At 48.3% G+C, this 22,754-nt stretch overlaps 1 protein-coding gene across 1 annotated transcript; it reads left to right on the forward strand.

Moving 5' to 3' along the window:
* Positions 1-276: 276 nt before the first annotated feature.
* On the forward strand, positions 277-1,112 carry LOC143219847 (uncharacterized; the record flags this gene model as incomplete). Its single annotated transcript, XM_076445657.1, has 1 exon — positions 277-1,112. A coding segment is annotated over one exon (836 nt), but the record flags the coding sequence as incomplete, so codon positions are not given.
* Positions 1,113-22,754: the final 21,642 nt, after the last annotated feature.

Below are 22,754 nucleotides of genomic sequence, written 5' to 3' on the forward strand. Positions count from 1 at the left end.
TAACAATTATTGTTTAATAAAATAGAAAAAATTTTATTTGTTTACAGTTAAAATTCACTATTTTTTAAATGAATTTTAGTGCAAATTTCATCCCGATATCTCTTATGGTTCAAGAGTTATAACAAGATGTCACTAAATTTCTCGATCCAGCCCACTGTGCGCCGTCGCGTGCCTTCTCTACCTGCGGGGTAGATTATGCCGGTCCATTCCTAATAAAGGATTCGGGACGCGGTCGTACTTCTCGAAAGGCATATATTTCTCTATTTATTTGTTTAGTAACCAAAGCCGTGCATATCGAGCTGGCCACGGAATTGTCAACCGACGCCTTCATAAGGTGCTTGCATAGATTTATTTCTCGCCGCGGTAGATGCAACCTCATATATTCGGACAATGGCAAAAATTTTGTAGGCGCATCTAACGAATTGAACGAGTTGGGCGAATTATTCAGTAAAAGCGATCATAGGAATGCCATCATGGATGCTTGCACAAAGGAACGAAAAGAATGGCACTTCATTCCGCCATATGCTCCTCATTTTGGCGGGTTGTGGGAGAGGGGAATTAGATCTGTCAAATTACATCTAAAACGGGTAATTGGTGAGCAACGACTAACATTTGAAGAGTTTTCCACCATATTGGCGCAAATTGAAGCAGTGCTAAACTCGCGTCCCCTCCACCCGATGTCCAGCGATCCCTCGGATCTCAATCCTTTAACCCCTGGTCATTTTCTGATTGGAGACGCGCTGACGTCATTCCCGCAACCTGATCTCACTGATTTAGCTCAGAATCGGCTAAATCGTTACCAGCTGTTGCAGCAGATGTTACAGCATTTCTGGAAGAGGTGGCAGCAGGATTACCTTCATGAGCTTCAACAGCGGAAGAAATGGAAGGTCGGCTCCCCTGACGTACTCAGGATTGGGACCGTGGTATTGGTTAAGGAGGAGAATTTGCCTCCCATGAAGTGGCTTTTGGGCCGCATCACCGAGCTGCATCCTGGTCATGACGGCATCACCAGGGTGGTCTCCCTCCGAACTGCAAACGGTGTCTACAAGAGACCCGTTACGAAGATTTGCATTTTACCCGAGGCAATACAACCACCCGATTCTGTTGCGTAATGCGCACTTCTTCGTTCGTCTGTACATATTGTTTAATCTCCATTGTGTTCTATTGTGTGATTTATTTGCGTTTCTAGTATTAAATACGTTTAGGTATTTTAGATTGTCTTATCATTCGGTAATTTTTGTAAGCTTGCTATTGTTTGTTTTCTTTCTTATATCTAATTTATAATCTCTTGCGTTACGCTGTTCTCATTTTCCTTAGTTTCTTCAATCGTGCGTTTATTCGCGTCAATCGCCACAAATAGTATTTTACTTTGCGTACAATTATTTGTTCTGTTCTAATTTATTAGCTGTCTTAAATCATAGTTTTACTTGTTCACGTTTTGGTTATTGGATTACTACCGCAGACTCTGTCCGTCAGATTAGGGCATTGTTTGTTTTATTGAACTCGGTTAGTTCAAGGTGGGCGGTATGTAGCGGTCGCGCTGGACGGATTTTATGGTAGGGACACCCCTATTGAACATGGGCCCGGTACGTGCCGTCTTGTAGTTTGGCTACGGCGTTTGGGCCTGTCATCGCCACGTGATTTCCGTCCGTACCTGGGTACCCTCGATCTCGTCCTTGCCGTAAAACCCTTAAAAAACGTTCGCTCCTTGGGTCCAGCGCGGATGGCTAATGTTTTGCAACTACAGCGTGTCTGGTTGCCAGATGGCTGGAAAATCCAAGGTTTGGTCGCCAAATGTTGGCCTTGGCAAATCCTCGGGACCGTTGCAAACACATAGCTTGGTACCGTCCACCCCCAAATCATCCCAAAGGGTGGGGATGAATTTGTCAGAGGTAGGGAGGAGGACCGAGGTGATAAATAGGAGAACTCTCGGTCCTCAGGGGATACTGCACTGTGGACCTTAGAACCATTAACAGTACTACATAGACTCGTTCCGTTCTCGCATTTTGGTTGCCACGGATAACCTATCCGCCGTGCTCGTGTGTACCTTGTATTATAGAAGAAATATATAGTTGTTGTTAGTACATCTTCAACCCATTATTCCTTCAAACATTGAAGGTGGTCCTTCGAGCAACCTTAGTAGTCGCCTCGCAGTGAAAAACAATCAAGACCCGAACGATCGTCACAAGATCGACCACGGGTAAAAACAAAACGAATTGTTAAAGTTTCTTTGATTTCAACAAATATACCAATTTCAGCTTGCAACAAGTTTAATAGATTCGCTTTTATACCAAAATATGTATATTGCGCTAAATTCCCCTTTTTGCTTAAAACGGACACAATATTTGATGATCGTTTAGTTTTCAAGAGAGTGCGGGAATCGCATGGAATTTTGTATTCTGGAAAAATGTCCTTTAAACCCTTTAATAAATTACTTAGTTGAGTATGATTAATTTTATTTCCTACAGACCATTTTTTTAAAAAAGTAATTAACTTCAAATTTTTAATAGCACTGCATTTTTTTATCATCTGTACTGTAATTTATGTCATTCCTATCATTTGACATTTGAAGACCAAATAGTTGATTCTGATTGGATATAGCGAGATCATTAGTTGTTTGTGACCTAGTAGTTGGCATGATTATTCTATTTGATTCTTCATATACTGTGTCGAGACTCTGATTCTGATTGAAAGCTATCTGTTGTTTTTTTATAAATTTATATTTTTCGTAACGTCGTTTCTCGGCCATTATGAAATTTGTGTAACTGCAAACTAAAATATGGTATATGCAGAACTATTCTCGAAAATTTTAATTGAAAGTCTTCGGAAAATAAAAAAATATATATACATGTATTTAAAAATTATTAAAAAAATATAAAAATATATATATAGATATTTATTTATTACACATAACACATAAATGTACTTACCTTTTCTGCAAACGATGAAATGCAGGTGTCGAGAACACGTATGGCCGTTTCGTTTGTTATTACCCAAACTATAATATATTTACTATACTATAATATATTTACTATATATATTATATATTGTGACGTTGCAAGCCTGCGACGTCACTTCTCCGTTTGAGAAACGGTCAATAACCGTATCGGGAGTGGACCGGACCGACCGTTAGTGATTACGGAAACCACCCGCAAGATTGAGCGCTCCTTAAGGAAGTTATTAAGATCGAAGATCGCTCCTAATGCCATCTGTTACACGCGCCGAGAGTGGCCACTTTCAGGAACGTGTCTAGGGAGCGACAAATACCGACAATGCGCCCCGCATCATAGGATCAGCCGACGACGAACTATTGGCCATAATCAAAAACATTCCGGATCCGGAGAAGTAGCAAGGGGCACCGCTGCACACGAGCTGATAAACTCGGAGGCGACGATCTGGGACAAAGGAGCCGCCACTGCAGGTCAGCAGCTATTTGGTGGTCCCGCCGTCGTCTCACCTGGCTACAGACGGCTCCGGCAGGGTGGTGCGGAGGAGCGCCTCGGAGGATTAATCCTCCCCGGTCGTCGTAAGACGATCGGTAGTTGGTGTTGGAAAGGTCGGGGGCCCGACGACCTGTTCGGATAGTTCGATACTGCGGCTAGTCGTAGTCGCGTTGCGGGTGCGTCCCTAGGGAATTTCGGTAGGGCGAAAGGAGTGGGGAGATCGAGAATCGAAGCGCTCCGTCGAGGCAAATCCGCGGATCACTGTCGCGCTGGTTATCGAGTAGACGAGTCGTTTCCATAGATCCATCGAACTTCCGAGGTCCGAATTCCGTAGTACAACGGACACGCGACGCGGGTGGTTATTTCCGAGCGAGCGTAGGAACCGAAGGCAGAATTACCGGCCTGAAGTAGGAGGTCCGGCGAGCCTGCGTCTACCACGGTAAGTCGACAAGTGATCCTCGGTCGTATTTTAGTGTTGGCTCGATATTTAGTGCGAGGACGAGGCGAGTGCGTATCGTCCTCGAACAATTGGTGATAGCCGATGCATTTGGCCTCGTGCTTGGTGCTCGCGTTCTCTTGGAGAACGCTGTGAGCCTTTTCGAGCCGTCTCCCCTTCGATTCGTCGGAAGTGTTCCTTAAGGAGCCGCGCCGGAAAAGGATAGTTTCGATATTAGCGAATTCGGTAAAGTACCGTTCAGTGCGCTCGTCAATCTCGCGACAGTCCGTCGAAACTGCGCCGTACATCTGCGTCCCGCGAATTCTCGTCTCTCGCGAGACTTGCATTGTACCGTCGTACCGTACTTTCTAGAATCGCGAAATCTCGACTAACGCGCTCCGCGGTCGAAGATCCATCGCAAAAGTGTATTAGGAGCGCGGGCTCCCGGGTTGCGGCCACGTGGCCGCCCACCTGTAATTTATCATTTGACACCGAATAAATTAGTTCGAGCCATAATCGTTTCGAGTTTATTTCCGACCTGCGAGAAACGTCCTGCCGCGAGGGCTGTCCCCGTTATCCACTGTGTCCGAACTCCTGGCCGTTCGTGTCGTAGAATTCTGTCGGCGATTGCGAGAAGAGTCGAAGCTCGTGTTCGACTTCCGCGAACACGAGATTTTGGTGTTCTTTAGTGCGGTACTTCCGAGTACCTGGCGCCCGAACAATTGTTCAGTTAGTATTCCCTTCGAGTATTCTCGTCAATCGCATTTGTCCCGAGAGGACCGTGTCCGCGCGGCAGCGCACGGCCCGTCCTCAGCGACTCGGGGTTGACCCCTTTCGCCGGTCAGAAAGCCGAGCGAAAAGAGGCAACGTCACAAATTGGCGCCCGAACAGGGACCTCTCTCTAGCAAAAATTTTTTTTTCGGAAAGCAGAGAGAGGCGCAGAGATAACGGAGGACTCTCGCAGGTAGATTACGGTACGACGACGCGAGTAAAATCTACGGAAATCACGATCCGACGGGCGACGAATCGAACGAAGCGAAGAATCGCGCGGGTCGATCGTATAGGAAAATTACGCGCGTGCGAAGCAAATATCCTTTCCGACGGAACCACGCTCAACCCAAACCGTAAAGGAAGATTTTCGAGAGCCAGCGCAACGCATTTCTCGTTCTTCTATTTATAATATGGTGTAATATGGATTGTTGGGTTAGGTTCTGGGCGGAACTGGGAATCAGACATAGGGAGCCTAGTATTGAAACGAACACACATTCTCTCGGACAAAGCAGCCTACCGTAACGCCAAACTGGCAGAAAAATACGACGGTCCGTTCAGGGTGCAACGGAGGGTATCACCGGTAATATTCGACCTACTGGGCAACAGAAACAAAGCGGTTCAGCACGTCCACGTAAGGGACCTAAAACCATACGAACTCGCCTCGACGCCACGAGATGGCGCCACCAGTGAGACGAGCGTACAGGCAGAAGAGAGGGGATACAGGAGGTCCGCGCGACTAGCAGCACGCCGGGTCAGTGCAGCAACAGCAGCCATGGCAAACGGACGGCCCGTATCAACTGAAGAGCTGAATGAGTTCCTCCGACAGCTAGAGGAGGACTACCAAAGGCACGGAACCTATGACCCCGAGCCAGCAGGGCCGCGAAGGCCCACCCAGCCACGCCTAACCCTTCCGCCCGCCCGGCCACCGCTCTATCAAAAAAGCGGGGCACCGCAGGCACGGCCACAACGCGTCGGGCTGGGATGCGTGGCACCACGTAGGACCAGCGAGCAGCCTCCGGCATACAAGCCGCCGTTCAGGATACCGGTAGTATCCCCACACCGGGAACCACCACCACCGGCACCCCGGGCCCCGAAGGTCTCCAGGAGGGAGACAAAGTTGGCTGCGAAACTGGTCGCCGAGACAAACGCCGCCCGGGCCAAGCGCCTACAGCAACGATTCCGGCTATGGAATGGAGAGGGGGCGCCGGTGACCGCTAGGCCAGCGAAGGCGAAGAGGCGGACAAAGCCTCTCGCCGAACCACTGCCGACCATCACGGAGGAGGAGCCCGTGCAGCCATCGCCACCGCCGGAGGTGCTTCTCCGGCATCTAAGCATCGGCGAAACGTCGCCGATCCCACTGCCCAAGTGCCTGAGTCACCGGCCGAGGAAGAAGGGGACATTACCGGACGGGACCATGTTCTGGTCCCCCATAGGCGTGGCCCGCTACAGGCTCGTCGTCGGGAGCGTCCGATGGCCCCTACGGTTGGATCCGGACACGGGAGCAGTCCGCCACGTGGACACACCGCGGCCGATCGTAAGCATAACCCCGCTAAAAGTCTATCTTATCTTCTCCGTTCTTCTTTCTCCCTCTCTTTCGGCGGGAAGGAGGGAGTACCCTTTACGTGACGCAATACGTCCCGTTCCCAAAGAAAGGGGGGGATGCGACGAGTTGTACCTCGTCGCGAACGACGCGTAAATAGGGAGCGAGCGACGGCAACTTATATTTATAAACTCCAGCGACACACACGCGCGCCAATCAGAGAGCGCCGCGGCCGCCGACCGAGAGCGGCACTCTCCATGGTCAGCGCTTTCGGGCGCTATATAAGTCGCGTCGGAATACCGAACGAGCGGAGTCGGCCCGGAGACGCTCACGTGAACACCGGATCGTCCAGCACTTTTCAGCGCTGAGGAACCATCCGTCCAGAACGCAGGCTGGAATCACGAGCTCACACAGGCGACTCCCTTCCACATCCCCGGCGACCGGAGACCGCCGTGCCACCGCCTTGGACCGGATCGGAGCCGTCGTGTCGACGTGGTGGGCACGAATACCCTTAGGTGCTTCTAAGGCGCGTGCGACGGTAACTCGTCACTCAGGTGCTTCTGTGTGAGAGTTGCTGCACCACTCGGCTCTCCGACCGACCGACCTGAGACGATTGGCCTCCGACCTTCTTCGTTAGTCGAACCTCTGCGGTTTGACCTCGCGGCCTGGAGTGGTAACGGCGAGTACGAACCCCTCAGGTGCCTCTGAGGTACGTACGATCCGTGGCTCGTCCTTCAGATGCCTCTGAAGGAGTGCCGCGGCGCCCGCGCTGCGTCAGTCAGTGACCTCTGACCGCCTCCCGTCACCATCCTACCCTCCAGCGACTTCGCGAAGCGCCGCACCGCGAACACGTCGCGCCGACGTCGCGACACCGATCAACCGATATTGTCCGCCGCATCGACGTTACTCACACCCGGATACTCGCGTATCACCGTCCGCCTGATCGTTCATTAATCATTCCGCGATCACCGTATTCTTTCTGTCACTATCCAGACCGAGACCGCGACCTCCGCTGATGCGATTGAGGATTCACCATGAACATCGACCTGCTAACCGGACATCGTAATTCTCCACTATTGTTACGCGGTCGGGTCCGCCGGCCTGCAGGAAACTTATTTTGTTTACTTCTCACATCACCGCACATTGCGGAATAAAGTTTACTTTGTTTACCCGATTTCGTCTATAATTCACTCGTTCACCTACGAACCTTGGTCAACTCATGAGCTACAAGGCACATACGAAATCGGAACGTTACATGGAACTTGGACAGACGTCGTGGTACAAGCCATAGTACGCATCACTATACGAGACTACATCGCTCCAATAAGGCTCTCCACTACACAAATACATCTACAATCCGGGCAAACCTGCCCCCTTCAAAAGGGCAACTGCCTCGACTCACAGGACGGTTATACCTTCTGGGAATCCGCACCCACGGACTCGTGCAAATTTAATAACTACGACGTCCTATACGAAGGACTAGCGACTAAGCTATCATCACAATCAAAATCATCGCCTACCTTATACACGGTCGCTTCTCAGGATACAACGTTTGCACTGACAGAAACAGGTCGATCTTCAGTCTGCGGTTTTATCATTATCCGCACAGAACACCCCAAGATGTTCATCCTGGAAACAGGTACATCGGGGAAATTCAAAGAAAAGTCGCCTACACTCGTCAACAATCTCGACATATTTACCTATGTCAACAGTAAATTCGTTTACGTAGAGAAACACCTTCGTACACAATTTAAACAGCTTTACAAAGACGTCATCCGCCAGAAGTGCGAATTGGAACGACAAATTCTTCGAAACGCACTCACACAGCTACATACGGCTCCGGAAGAAGTAGCAACTGCCACTATGAAGGACGCCGGATTTATAGCCATACCAGCAGGTGAAGTGGTTCACATCATTAAGTGTATTCCAGTGACAGTACAAGTGCGAAAAACGGACCGCTGCTACGACGAGTTACCCGTTACATACAAGAACTCCTCAAGATTCCTGAAACCAAGGGACCACATTATCTCAAATACCGGAACAGAGAGGCCATGCAACGAGCTATTATCTCCATACTACAGACTGAACGGACAATGGTACAGACTCACCCCATCGTTATCAGAAACCATCGCACCCTCAGAACTGCATCCACTTACTAAATCTACATGGAAGTATGTAGATCCCAAAAACCTTGCAACAGGAGGAATATACTCACAGAGCGACCTCGACAAACTTCAAGATCATATAATGTTCCCTGTAGAAAAGGCAGCAGTTATCAACACTATCGCGCAAGGTGCCTCCGGCAGACAATATGTAGCAGGAAACATCAATATGTTCAACCTACTCGACGAAGACTCGTTGCAACAAATAGCCGAGTCCACTGCACAGAAGATATGGTCTGGATTCACCACATTCGGATCAGTGACCGCCGGAATAATAGGAGTCTATGTAGCAATCCGTGCAATAAAAACAATTATTAGCACGATCATCAACGGCATAGCTCTCCATTCTCTATATGGATGGAGTCTCCATCTCATGGTCGCCATCTGGAGCTCCTTAACCAGGTTCTTCATCTTCCTAAAACAACGGGATGAAAACTACACATACGCAGTCAGTTACAGAAAAGACAAAAGTGACAGTGACACCAGTGATTCCCCACCCACCCAAAACCCAGTTATGCAAAATGAACAAGGCGAAATAAGTTGCATAAAACCAGCCCCAGCCCCACGTGCCGACACCGACAACATTTCAGTGCGACCAGTGTTTCTTACAAATATAGGAAATACTCGCCGAGAACTGTGCTCCCTGCGCGGAGTACCCCCGGACGATGCGTCGCAAGAACGAGTGTGAGTTCGGGTGTTGAGCGACAAATTTCTTCCTTACAAGAAATTTCTTTTCCGCGAAGGGTGGTGTTACGTCGTCCGATGTACGACGTTGGCCTTGTACACACACTATGTATACAAGGTCTGATCTACATAAGATCCATACACCGTCCCCTAGACATAAGAGCATAGTATTAAGATCTCATATATTCTATTGTTCAAGTCCTTACCTCTGCTTCAATCCATCACCTCACCTACGTCTCTACCCACCTTGTCCAACACCTCACCCCAGCTCCAACCCATCACCACGACACATAATGCAATAAAGTATTGCATCACTCTGGAAGCATCTAGAAGCTTCTAGAAACGTCGAGAAGTCCAAGGACTGCTACATCAGCAGTCCCACGCTCGTAGAGGGCAATAGGACAGCCACGAGACTGCACCGTCAGCAGAAATGCACGTGCAGTCCCCGGGAGCGAAGACGCTGCTGCGTCAGCGGTTCTCCCACTCCGACGACCGAAGAACAAAGAGACTGCAGCGTCAGCTATCCCCACTCCGAAGCGAAGGAGGCAAGGCAGAGCGGACGCTTGCAGCAGTTCGTTCCAAGCAAGCGACTCGCACAGGCGTGCCAACCTGGCCTCAGCCGCCAGTCCGGCTTCTCCCGACGATTAGAGCAGACGTGTTCAGTCTAGCTCCGCGAAGTGAAGTGTGTCGTTCCATCTCATTCCAATTCCAATTCAATTCAATTCAAACTCCTAATTCTTATTCATTATTCCTATAACATATTACAATATCCACTTATTCATTATTCAACATTAATTCACATAATCATATTATTCCAATTACTATTCCTAATATAATATTATTCACATATTGTATACCAGTGTACTTACCATTTCTTATTCAATATATTATTATTATACCAGTGCTTCGATTGTGTTATTCTCGTGTTAGTTCAACACTATCCTCCAGTTCAGTTCTTCCATTGAATATTATACTCGTGACATATCTGGACTTGGTCTAAAGTGCGCAGTGGAAACGCTGAGCCGCCAATAAAGAAAGTGAAGCGAGTCGTAGAGAAGTTCTCGTGCCACGTCTAGAATTGGTCTAAAGTGCGCAGTGGAAACGCTGAGCCGCCACTATAGACGTGAAGCGAGTCAACTACCTAAAAGATAAATAACTAATTGAAGTTCGTTTTCATTATCTTACTAATATCTTGTAATTACTATTCCTTACCTATGCGACGTACGCGTCGAGCGGGACGCAAGTACCAACTTGCAAAATCGAGACGCGCGTTGAGAAACAAAGCGGTGCTCGATCATATTATTGCCACTACCGAGTGGACAGAACTTCTGGGAACTACAGAATACATACCGTGTGACGCGTCCGACTACGTATCGGTATACGGTTGCCCTTGCAGACAACCCAAAGAGATCAACCACGCGGATCTCTCGCGAGCGTCAACGCCTATTCTGCACCCTGTGCCTCATCCAGAAGTAATCAACATCTCCGACGACGACAGCCGGGACACAGTAATCATCCCCAGGTCCCGTTGCCGTATCATCAGTGACTTCATCCTGCCGACACATCGTCGTGTCATTCTACGCTCTGCACCAAGGACCACCAGCGTCAAACAGCACCAGCCTGTGGATCCACTGCCGATCCTCCCTCACCTCGAGGACATCTGCATAGAAGATCCTATGCACGAGGCCTACGCCAACTATCGTCAGTTCCTGCTGCAACATTATTATTAGGCGATAATACAACATTGCGGTGAGTCATATAATGTCTTGTATAATTGCTGAATCCTGTAAACTCACTGTTTTCGTTGCATCCTCTCGCGCGTGATTCTTGTCGGGACACTTCTTGTAACCGCGTCGGACGTTCTCTTCTTGACTGCATCCATAGCAATATCGGTTGTCCTAGTGCATATGACAGCCGCGGCTGTCTCGGCACGAAAGATCACTCTTCAATTACTCTTCATATCTCCACCGTCCGTCTGTCACTGTTCTTGAGTGCCATCCTCCTCTCTCTTCTGGTACTTGTAACAAAAACACAGTGACGGACGTGACACACGTGACACAATCCAGTCCGGTCCGGTCCGGTCCGGTCCGGTCCAGTCCAGTCCAGTCCAGTGCTTGGATCAATGAAGCCACGAGATTGTATTGGATGAGAGTGCCAAGTGGGCCAATTTTGGTAAGCAGAACTGGCGCTGTGGGATGAACCAAACGCAGAGTTAAGGCGCCTAAGTCGACGCTCATGGGATACCATGAAAGGCGTTGGTTGCTTAAGACAGCAGGACGGTGGCCATGGAAGTCGGAATCCGCTAAGGAGTGTGTAACAACTCACATGCCGAAGCAACTAGCCCTGAAAATGGATGGCGCTGAAGCGTCGCGCCTATACTCCGCCGTCAGCGGCAAGTGAGGTTGACAATAGCTTTTTTTAAAGGCGCGTCTTCCATGAAGCTCTGACGAGTAGGAGGGTCGCGGCGGTGTGCGCAGAAGGGTCTGGGCGTGAGCCTGCCTGGAGCCGCCGTCGATGCAGATCTTGGTGGTAGTAGCAAATACTCCAGCGAGGCCCTGGAGGACTGACGTGGAGAAGGGTTTCGTGTGAACAGCCGTTGCACACGAGTCAGTCGATCCTAAGCCCTAAGAGAAATCCAAAGTAGATGAGGTGTCCTAAGAGAGAGCAAATATCATTAAATGATAAACACACACCCATCGGGCGAAAGGGAATCCGGTTTCTATTCCGGAACCCGGCAGCGGAACCGCTTACCAATCGGGCCCTCGTAAGAGTGTTCGTCGGGGTAACCCAAAATGACCTGGAGACGCCGTCGGGAGATCCGGGGAGAGTTTTCTTTTCTGTATAAGCGTTCGAGTTCCCTGGAAACCTCTAGCAGGGAGATAGGGTTTGGAACGCGAAGAGCACCGCAGTTGCGGCGGTGTCCGGATCTTCCCCTCGGACCTTGAAAATCCAGGAGAGGGCCACGTGGAGGTGTCGCGCCGGTTCGTACCCATATCCGCAGCAGGTCTCCAAGGTAAAGAGCCTCTAGTCGATAGATTAATGTAGGTAAGGGAAGTTGGCAAATTGGATCCGTAACTTCGGAATAAGGATTGGCTCTGAGGAGCGGGGCGTGTCGGGCTTGGTCGGGAAGCGGGTCTGGCTGACGTGCCGGGCCTGGGCGAGGTGAACACATTGATGGGAATCCGAGCTCGGTCCCGTGCCTTGGCCTCCCGCGGATCTTCCTTGCTGTGAGGCTTTCGTCTAGAACGATCGTCCTCTTCGGCCGCCATTCAACGCTCAGCTCAGAACTGGCACGGACTAGGGGAATCCGACTGTCTAATTAAAATAAAGCATTGCGATGGCTCCCACGGGTGTTGACGCAATGTGATTTCTGCCCAGTGCTCTGAATGTCAACGTGAAGAAATTCAAAAAAGCGCGGGTAAACGGCAGGGCCGTCGTGGGTGCTTGTCCCCAAAGGTGTCGGATTGCAGCTCGGTGCATTCTAGTATCCGAGACGAGTCCCTGGTGCAGACCACACGACGTTTACCCATAAAACTGCTTGTCGTGAGCTACCCAATCCCATACCGCTGGAGGTGGGCAACGGATGCCGCTTGCAGTAAAGATGTGTGGTAGAGCTTGACGCAGCTCGACGGTTACCCATCAAACGGTACAAGAGAAGTCTACCGGTGCCCCCTCTTAGGTGTTGGCCTCTTAGTGGCAGTAACCTCTTAGAAAAAGGGAATGTGAGAGATCTCGTATCCACATAGTGCGTGCTTGGTCTTAAGCATGGGGGAGGGTGGCCCGAGCACCCTGCCTCCAGCCCCGGGAGAGCACGCCGGCAAGCGTTTGAGATGTCGGCGCAGTGAGTCCTAGTTGCTCCTCGTTAGTATTCGAGCTTAGCCGCGTCAGTGGCCCCCGGGGACGGGTTCCATACACCCCGAAGTATGCAAGAAGAGATCTAGTCGCGGAGTCTGAGCTTTCCACGTTTGAAGGGCTGGATGGTCCGGACGTATGTTTGAAGGTTCGTCGGTGTGCGTTGTAAGGGAGTCTTCCCCGGTTCCATGCCCCTAGTCTGGCGATAAGGGCTTCGACGCCGCACCGCCAATACCCGGGGTGCGTTCCTGGGGGGCTCACGAAGCTCTTAAGTCTTCGTCCGACCTTCGTTGAGTCAACATCGTGGCGGTCACGCTCCGGTGAATGTCAACGGTTATCAGCGACGGTAGACAATGGAACGCAGATTCTAACGGTCCCCGAGGATCTGTGGCGGGTTTTCCCGCATCAGGTTGGAGGATCAACTGATGATGACCAAGGCGAGTCAATGGACAATGAGATGGACAATGGAGTGGACAATACACAAATGGCACAAACTGACAGGAATGGAGGAAACACACATAATTATCACTCCGGATACTGTGAACATAGTGAACAAAGTGAAAATTGTGAACGAAGTGAAAACAGTGCACATGTTGGAATAAGTGAACAATCACGATTAAGTGAACAAATTGAGTGTAGTGAACAAAGTGTAAACAGTGATTTCGAAACAAGTGTACAATTTGAATTAAGTGAACAAATTGATATAAGTGAAGAAAGTGAACAAAGTGAAATAAGTGAAGTGACAGTTTCAGTGCCATTAGTGAATACGGATTATTGCCCTGTGTGTCAAGGCTTAAACAGAACGGTCGCGTTTATAAATTTAAACGATTTAAAGGTGCATTTAAATCACAACCATGAAACAGTGAAAGTGATGTGGCAGTGTAGGAAGTGCTTGAGAAAGGGTCTAGCCGGATAAGCATGGGCCAGCAGCCCCCGCTCCGATTTTCCTGATCCCTGTCTTAAAACGTCGCTTTATGTCTAAAAAAACATTGTGTAAAATTTCAAATGTCTACCCCTACCGATAGGGGTGATATTGAGGTAAACTCCCCCGCACTTCATTGCAATTTGCTCTAAAACGAGAAAAGATATCGACATGGGATAAACGGCAAACAAAAGATATAGATATACTCTATATTTCAGATTTTTTCAGAATTTTTTGCTAATTATTTATAGTTGAAAATAATTAATTAATTTTTTGGGAATTTTTTTCACTATCTTCCCCTGGGTTGACACCTACCAAACAATTCTAAAATATTGCTATAATTTTGACCTATTTTGTAAAAAAAATTTCAAGAGTGTCCGTTTGGTGGAACAGTGTCAAAAAAAATAAAGTATGCCGGCGAACGCTCGGTTTGATCAGTAACGGCGCAGCGGCCGAGTCCCCTTGCGGTGGCTAGTGACGGGAACGAACGAGAAGTCGGCGCGTGTACGGGAAAGCTGATACATGTAAAAATGCGACTAAATCTTCTAATATATGATTACAGTTGGAAGTCTAAACAATTATATTTTAGGAAATAGCTTACATTGAAGAAGAAAAATACGTGTAAAGCTAGTTTGTTGCTGTTAAGTAACAGAAAGAAGAAGCTTCTCACAAGTATGTTGTATGGTCACGGTGTTAGAGGCTCTGCTCGATGCTACGGAGGGCTCGAGTTCGAATCCTCACTCAACTCAACTTTCTCTTCTTGTTTTTTTCTTTTTTTTATATGTATTTATAAACTAAACGATTTTTATTGTTTGCACTTCAATATTCTATATGATAAAATTACAAATATAATTATTAATTTGTAATTATCATATAGATTAAAAATGTTTTACATGTCATACTTCGTATGACAGAACAGTTAGCTCTCCTGGTCTTCGAACAATACTGGTCACGTAACAGTCGAATGAGTTCTCGCGTTTCGCGTTTCGCGCATTTCGCGGCAAGCCGGCTTTGAATATGCCGCGAAGTCGGCATATTTCTTGATCGCTAGTGGACGTTACAATGTTATCTGGCTACACGCTCATTCGTTTGGTCAAACACGATCAGAATGAGTGCGGTCCCAGTCATCGGCTGGATTGCAATAATAAAAGAAAAAATTATTGTTATTACGTAATCATCCCTTTGCGGTCTTGGTACACGCGCAAGATATTATGATTTCACAGTGTTCAGAATTTGAGCGCAGAAATACAAAGGAGCATATTGCATTATAGTAAAGTAATGAGGAGTAAAAAGAAAAAAAATAAATCCATTATATGGGCGTAAATAATAAAAACTAGATTTATATTTCCGCAAAATTAGAAACATGTAAAACATTTTAATCTATATGATAATTACAAATTAATAATTATGTTTGTAATTTTATCATATAGAATATTGAAGTGCAAACAATAAAAATCGTTTAGTTTATAAATACATATTTAAAAAAAGAAAAAAAAACAAGAAGAGAAAGTTGAGTTGAGAGAGGATTCGAACTCGAGTCCTCCGTAGCATCGAGCAGAGCCTCTAACACCGTGACCATACAACATACTTATGAGAAGCTTCTTCTTTCTGTTACTTGACAGCAACAAACTAGCTTTACACGTATTTTTCTTCTTCAATGTAAGCTATTTCCTAAAATATAATTGTTTAGACTTCCAACTGTAATCATATATTAGAAGATTTAGTCGCATTTTTACATGTATCAGCTTTCCCGTACACGCGCCGACTTCTCGTTCATTCACGTCACTAGCCACCGCAAGGGGACTGGGCCGCTGCGCCGTTACTGATCAAACCGAGCATTCGCCGGCATACTTCATTTTTTTTTACACTGTTCCACCAAACGGACACTCTTGGATTTTTTTACAAAATAGGTTAAAATCATAGCAATATTTTAGAATTTTTTGGTAGGTGTCAACCCAGGGGAAGATAGTGAAAAAAATTCCCAAAAAATTAATTAATTATTTTCAACTATAAATAATTAGCAAAAAATTCTGAAAGAAAACTGAAATATAGAGTGTATCTATATCTTTTGTTTGCCGCTTATCCCATGTCGATATCTTTTCTCGTTTTAGAGCAAATTGCAATTAAGTGCGGGGGAGTTTACCTCAATATCACCCCTATCGGTAAGGGTAGACATTTGAAATTTTACACAATGTTTTTTTAGACATAAAGCGACGTTTTAAGACAGGGATCAGGAAAATCGGAGCGGGGGCCGCTGGCCCATGCTTATCCGGCTAGACCCTTCCCCGGCCTGCATAACTGCAGGTGCCACATCCCATGGTGCAAAAATACAGTGGAAACGCGACAACTAGAGCACGTTTGTGGGATCTGTAGCGAGTCATTCTCCTCTGTCAGGGGATTATCAATACACGAAAGACATCGATATCCAGCAGAAAGGAATAGGAAAAGAAGAGAAGTGTGTGAACGCCCAAAAGGAAGGCCTGGGCGACGAAATCATGTATGGACAAAGGAGGAAATAGAAGAATTAATAAGATTAAACGTTATTTTGAAAATGACAGTCTCCCAAATGTGGCTATTAAAAATCACTTCCCCAATAAAACATTGAAACAAATCAGGGATAAACGAAGTGATTTGAAGAAACAAAACCGTTTAAACAGTGTGACACAAAATGACAGGTTAAACAATAGAGCAAGTGTTGATGCAAGTAATAGTGTAAACAATAGTGCGAACGTTAACGTGGACGGTAGTGAAAACATTGATGCTACGACGAACGTTAATTTGAACATGAATACGGTCGCCAGTACCAACAACAATGCGATCGTTAGTGAAAATGACAGTTTAAATAAAACAAATAGTGAAAGTGAGATAATTGGTCAAAGTAATGGACACACAGGGCCACGAATAAATGACATGTCGATCGTAAACGACGAAATCGTAAACAATAACGGGTTTACGGAAGGGTCACCGATTAACGAATCGATGACCGAAGAAAACAACGGTTGGGATTTGAACCTTGGAGCGCCGGATCTCCCTGAATCCGAGGATTGGAAGGGACGATTTAGGACAGTGATACGAGCCAACCCATTACGGATTCTAAACACGAACTCAAATCGATAGAAGAAATGATTATGGGAGTGGCAAGCAAGGATCAGCCTGACAACCTCGATATCGAGAGAATTTTGGAAACCCTTATGGAAAAGCTACAAGCCGGAATAGAAAAGAATAAGGGAAATTCCAGGAAAAAAGGAAACGGGCAAGCAAAAAACAAGAGGAAGGAATGCGACCGCACCCGCTTCAAGAAATACAAATACGCTCGGTTTCAAGAGCTGTATAGAAAGTGTCCGAGGAAACTGGTGGACATGGCGGTCACAGGGGAGAAATTTGAGATAAGAGAGCAGGTAGAGCTCCGAGAAAAAGCAGGCATTGAAAAACTCTATGGGGACCTGTGGGGAACCGAAGGTCCGACCACAGGAATTCCGAGGCTTGATGGGGCACGAAGAGAAGACGTCCCAATCGAAAGGGTGTGGACACCCATCTCGGTAGAAGACCTAATAATGAAAATGAAGAGAAAAAAACGGGCACGGCAGCAGGCATCGACGGCGTCACCAAAGCGCACCTGAAGAAGCCAGGCATGCTATACATACTGTCCAAATTCTTTAATCTCCTGATGCTAACGGAATCGTTCCCAGCACAATGGAGATTAAACCGTACAACCCTGATTCCAAAACCCGGAAAGGACGCAAGAGACGCGAAAAATTGGCGCCCCATCACGATAGGATCACTCCTATCAAGAATGTATTCGTCAATGCTGGACAATAGGCTGAGACACGTCGTCAGGAACAGCAGAAGACAGAAAGGGTTTACAATGGAGGATGGATGTAAGCAGAACATCGCTATACTGGACAGGATAGTAACGGAAATGAAGCAAAAGACTGGCGGCATAGTGACAGTAGTCAATATATCGAAAGCCTTCGATACGGTCCCGCACAAAGCGATAGGGGACGGGCTACAAAGGAAAGGAATCCCTTCAACGGTCACGGAGTACATAGAAAAGATGTACGAAGGTTGCCGCACCGAGATCAAAACAAAGGAGGAAAGCATAAAAATAACTCTCAGGAGAGGAGTCAAGCAAGGGGATCCGCTCTCACCCTTGATATTCAACACCATAATCGACCCCATCGACCGCCTCCACCGGTTTCCGGGCCCATAGTACGGGCCCTCGATCTCATAAGAGGCGAGGGCATCAAGCTGGTCGCGGCCATCACGAGGTGTTGTGCCCTTGAGAAATCGAGGATCACAAAAGACGCCTCGGCTGCGATCGTGCAACACGCTAATACGCTCAACGAGCTGGTCCAGGAGCTTATTCATCGGAATAGCTTCCTCGAAGGACAGCTTGCAGCGGTCAGGGCAGATAGAGCTAGACCGTCTGGAGAGAGCGTAGCGACCGAGTCGCGGACCGCCCCGCGGTCCAAAGCGACCGGTATAGCTGGACAGCGTGCTCACTCGACCTACGCTCAGGCAGTGAAGGTCGAGTACCGAAAGGTCTGCTCGGACGCGGTAAAGCCACCACAACACGTCGTAAGGATCTTTCCGCCGAAGGGCAAAGTGGAACCTGCTCACTCTAGTGAAACCTGCGAAGGAGAAGATTCGCGTGAGGTCAGTCCGACTCATCCACTCCGGTGGCATCGTAGTCGACACCGAGCGCAAGGAGGATCTTCAAGCCTTTACGGGGAGTAAGGGGCTGAAGGATAAAGGACTCTCGGTCTCTACGCCAACGAAACGGAACCCGTCACTCATAGTGTACGATGTTCCGAAGACGATGGCGAGAGAAGAAGTTGCATCCAATCTGTGGAAGCAGAACCTCACCGAGATGACTCAGAAAGAGTTTGCCTCTAACCTGAAGGTCGGTTACCAAGCCGGTCCCAAGGGCAGGGAGGCGACCAAATGGGTCATAGACGTCAGTTCGCAGGTTCGCCAGCGGCTGAAAAGTGGAGAAGGCCGGGTTTACGTTGGATGGTCAGTTTGTCGTGTACAGGACTACGTCACCGTTACCCGGTGCTTCAAGTGCCAGAAGTTCGGCCATACGGCCAAACGATGCAAGGCTAAAGAAGATGTCTGCGGTCACTGCGCCGAAAAGGGGCATACCTTTGCCACGTGCAGCAAGAGGAGTGGAGAACCGGTCTGCTCTAATTGTAAAGAGCGTGGCAAGCCGCACGGACATAAGTCCAGAGACAAGCTGTGCGCGTCCTATCAGGCCGCGTTACAGCAAGTTCTAGCTCGAACCAATTATGGTTGAGAGCGCCGAAGACAGACGACGGTCTCAGAGGTCGATTCGAATCGTGCAGCATAATATGCAGCGCGCTCGGATCGTTACCGATGAAATCAGATCTTTGCTGCATGCGAGAGGAGTTGATGTGTTGTTAGCTCAAGAGCCGTACAGCTGGGAAGGCAGAATGCCTGGGCTGCAGCGGACTACGAAACTGGTTGCGGGAGGGGAACGGCCGTCGGCAGCGATAGCTGTAACGAGTCGGGACTTGACCGTGACCAAGTTAGCACATCTGTGCGACTCACATCTATCCTTTAGCGAAGGTTTCCTTATTCCTTTATTCTAAAGATTTTTATCGAAACTAAAACAGAATTCGATTAAAAACGCCACTATCTCTCTCACGCTTTACAAAATTTGCTCAAAATCTATTTTATTTATCGCTCTTTACTTTCTAATAAATTTTTCGCTAGTCCTCCTTCTATGACCCTTTTGGGGCTAGACCTATTGGTTTTAATTAATTTTTTCCTTGCGTCACTCGCTAAAGAAATCCGTGGACATCCCGACTCACTATTAAATGGGGATCCGTCCACAGATCTTATGTGAAACGTCCACGGACTTTCCTTCCGAGACCCGCTAAGAAAGTTCGCGAACGCCACTTCTACTCTCAGTCCTGCTGACCCGAGCACTCACTAACACCACAAAATGGCCGCCGCCACCGAGCACGCGTTCGCTGAACACAGCCGCGTATATATTCGCGGGTACTCTAACTAATTCTTAATTATTAAGGTAAGTACCTAATTTGGTTATTTAATCCTAATCTAAGATTTCTTTACAGAGTTTCCCCGGCGAACACGATGACCGCGCCAGGGGAAGAAGACGCTAAACACTAAATGGCACAATTTGTACACACTACACTATTTTCTAAATAAACCCGACACCGATTAAAATAAACTATTTGTGTAATTTAAGAACTGATGAACACTACTGTAGAATAGATCGACTGAGAATCACCACGTTTTCTAACTACGGCAAGATGGCCGTGTCTTGAATATCGTTAAATGAGAACCCCTCAACCTCTCCTAATAGCTATTCGAACCGAACTCCGACTCACATCTATCCTGCGCGTGCGTTAATGGCAATTTCGGTGTTTTTTCACCTGGTCAGCCAGTACTTTCAATTCTCCGAGGAGATTGAACCAAGTCTGGCTCGACTCGAGACAGTTCTTGCGGCATTGAACCACAGCCGAACCGTGATCGCAGCGGATGTCAACGCTAAGTCTCCCTTGTGGGGCAGTGCAACGACGGACGCGAGAGGCCGAATACTCGAAGAGTTCGTGGCCCGGCACGGCTTGGTTGTGTTGAACGAGACTGGTAGTGTGCCCACGTACTCCAGTCCTTCGGGAGAGTCCTTTATTGATGTCACACTTGCGACACCCGACATGTCCGACAAAGTGCGAGGATGGAAAGTCCATAAGGACTTGACTTCCAGCGACCACCGAGTCATACAATTTTCGTTGCAGTTCTCAGCCACGGTTGGTAACCGGCACCGCGAAGGGCGGTTCCACCTGGATAGTGCGAACATGCAAAAATTCGATCGAGCGCTGCTGGAGAGCAAGAGGAATTTAACCCTCCGACCGAATGGTCGCGAGGAGGTTGAACAACTAGCACAGGAATTCGAGAGATCGATTGTCCATGCGTGCGAATCCTCTATGCGAACCAAGCAGTGGCACTCCAAGTCAGTCCCATGGTGGACACCTGAATTGACGAGACGGAAGAAGCACGTCAACAGATGTAGACGCGCCTTCCAGAACCCGAGTTGTTCGGAGGAGGAGAAGGCGGACCGACGAGCTGAGTATCTCGTGCAGAGAAAGGCGTACTCGGCTGCCGTGAGAGTTGCGAGGTATCAAAGTTGGAAAGACTTCGTTACCGAGCAAGGGAACAATGAACCCTGGGGACTTGTTTACAAGATCACCAGGGACAAGCTGAATGTTGAGACAGCGGTCTCCAACATCAGCACGAGCGAAGGACACACGATGGACTGGGAATCCACTGCGTCAGCGCTGCTGGAGTCGTTAGTTCCGGACGATTCGTCTGTAAGCGACACTCCCGAGCAAGCGCAGCTTAGACTGGAAGCCACTACCGAGCCGACGACTGAAGATGATCCTGCCTTCACTCGCTGGGAGCTTGAAGAAGCGGTGAAAAGTCTTAAGCAACGCAAGTGCCCAGGCCTGGACAGAATAGAGCCGGAAGTATTGAAACGCTCCGTCGGAATACTCCGTGTCGAGTTGCTTCGGCTCTATAACAGCTGAATTGAGTATAGGGTCTTCCACTCCAGGTGGAAAGTCGGCTCTATCAGAACTATTCTGAAACGGCACGGCAAACCGGAGACGGAGGTGAAGTCCTATCGACCAATTTGCCTACTATCCGTAGTAGGCAAAGTCCTTGAGAAGCTAATCGCTAGACGGTTAGCTGATTTGTTCCTACGCCATGAACATGCGTCTGACCGGCAATACGGATTTAGACCGGAGCGATCTACGGAAGATGCCGTAGTAAAGCTCAGGAGTCTGGTTTCCGGCTGCAAAGACAGGTATGTCATGGCGCTCGCCTTCGATATCTCGGGAGCCTTTGACAATTTATGGTGGCCGAGCATCCTCAACGAGTTGAGGAGGCGAGGCTGTCCGCGCAACCTTTATAAGCTGAGAGTCGACTATTTCGCCAACTGTGAGGTGATTCTTAAATCTAATCACGGAGAAGTGCGGAAAGGCGTAACTAAAGGCTGCCCACAGGGATCGATTCTCGGTCCGAGCTTTTGGAATCTTGTCTTTGACTTGATTCTATGGCTCTTGTCGAACGCCGGACTCGCTTGCGAGGCCATTGCCTATGCGGACGACCTACTCGTGCTTGTGTCAGGCAGCTCGAGGAAGGAAGTCCAGCTCAAGGCACAGAAGGTGGCGGATACGATATCTGCGTGGTGTAAATCGCACAAGTTATCGCTATCTGCTGCCAAGACCGAGATGATACTCTTGAAAGGCCACCTGCATCGGGAGAGACCACCTGTGGTGAAGGTTGATGGAAAAAGTATCGCCATGAAGGATACCACTAGGTACCTTGGCGTATACTTTGACAAACGGATGGGAGTTAAGTCCCACGCCGAGTATGTGAGTGCTAAGTCGATGAAAACGTTTAGTGCGTTGACAAAGATTGCTCAATCGAACTGGGGATTGGGATATCGGGCCATGCGTACTATGTGCAAAAGCCTGTTTGTCGCGATCGTGGCGTACGCTTCTGCGGGCTGGGCAGACCTTCTCACCCTTAAATCGAGAGTATCTCTCATTAGGGCGCAGAGGAGAGTACTGCTTGGCTGCACTAAGGCCTATAGAACGATATCCACCGACGCGGTCGCTGTGATCGCTGGTGCGGTAACGATAGACCTGGTGATAGCAGAGCGAGCGTGCGCCTATAAGATACGAAAACTACAAGACGTAGAGTATGAGACATGTCGAGTAAGTCATGCCGATTTGGCAAACGGAGTCGTGAATCCGCGCGAGGCATTAGCCGAGATAAGACGGACCGCTCTGGCAGTGTGGCAACGGAGATGGTCGTCATCGCAGAAGGGAAGGATTACCTTTCAATACTTCAGCGATGTTTCAGACCGACTCTCTGCGCGCTGGGTGATCCC

Source organism: Lasioglossum baleicum, unplaced genomic scaffold (assembly GCF_051020765.1).
Source record: "Lasioglossum baleicum unplaced genomic scaffold, iyLasBale1 scaffold0076, whole genome shotgun sequence".
NCBI classification, from domain to species: Eukaryota; Metazoa; Arthropoda; class Insecta; order Hymenoptera; family Halictidae; genus Lasioglossum; species Lasioglossum baleicum.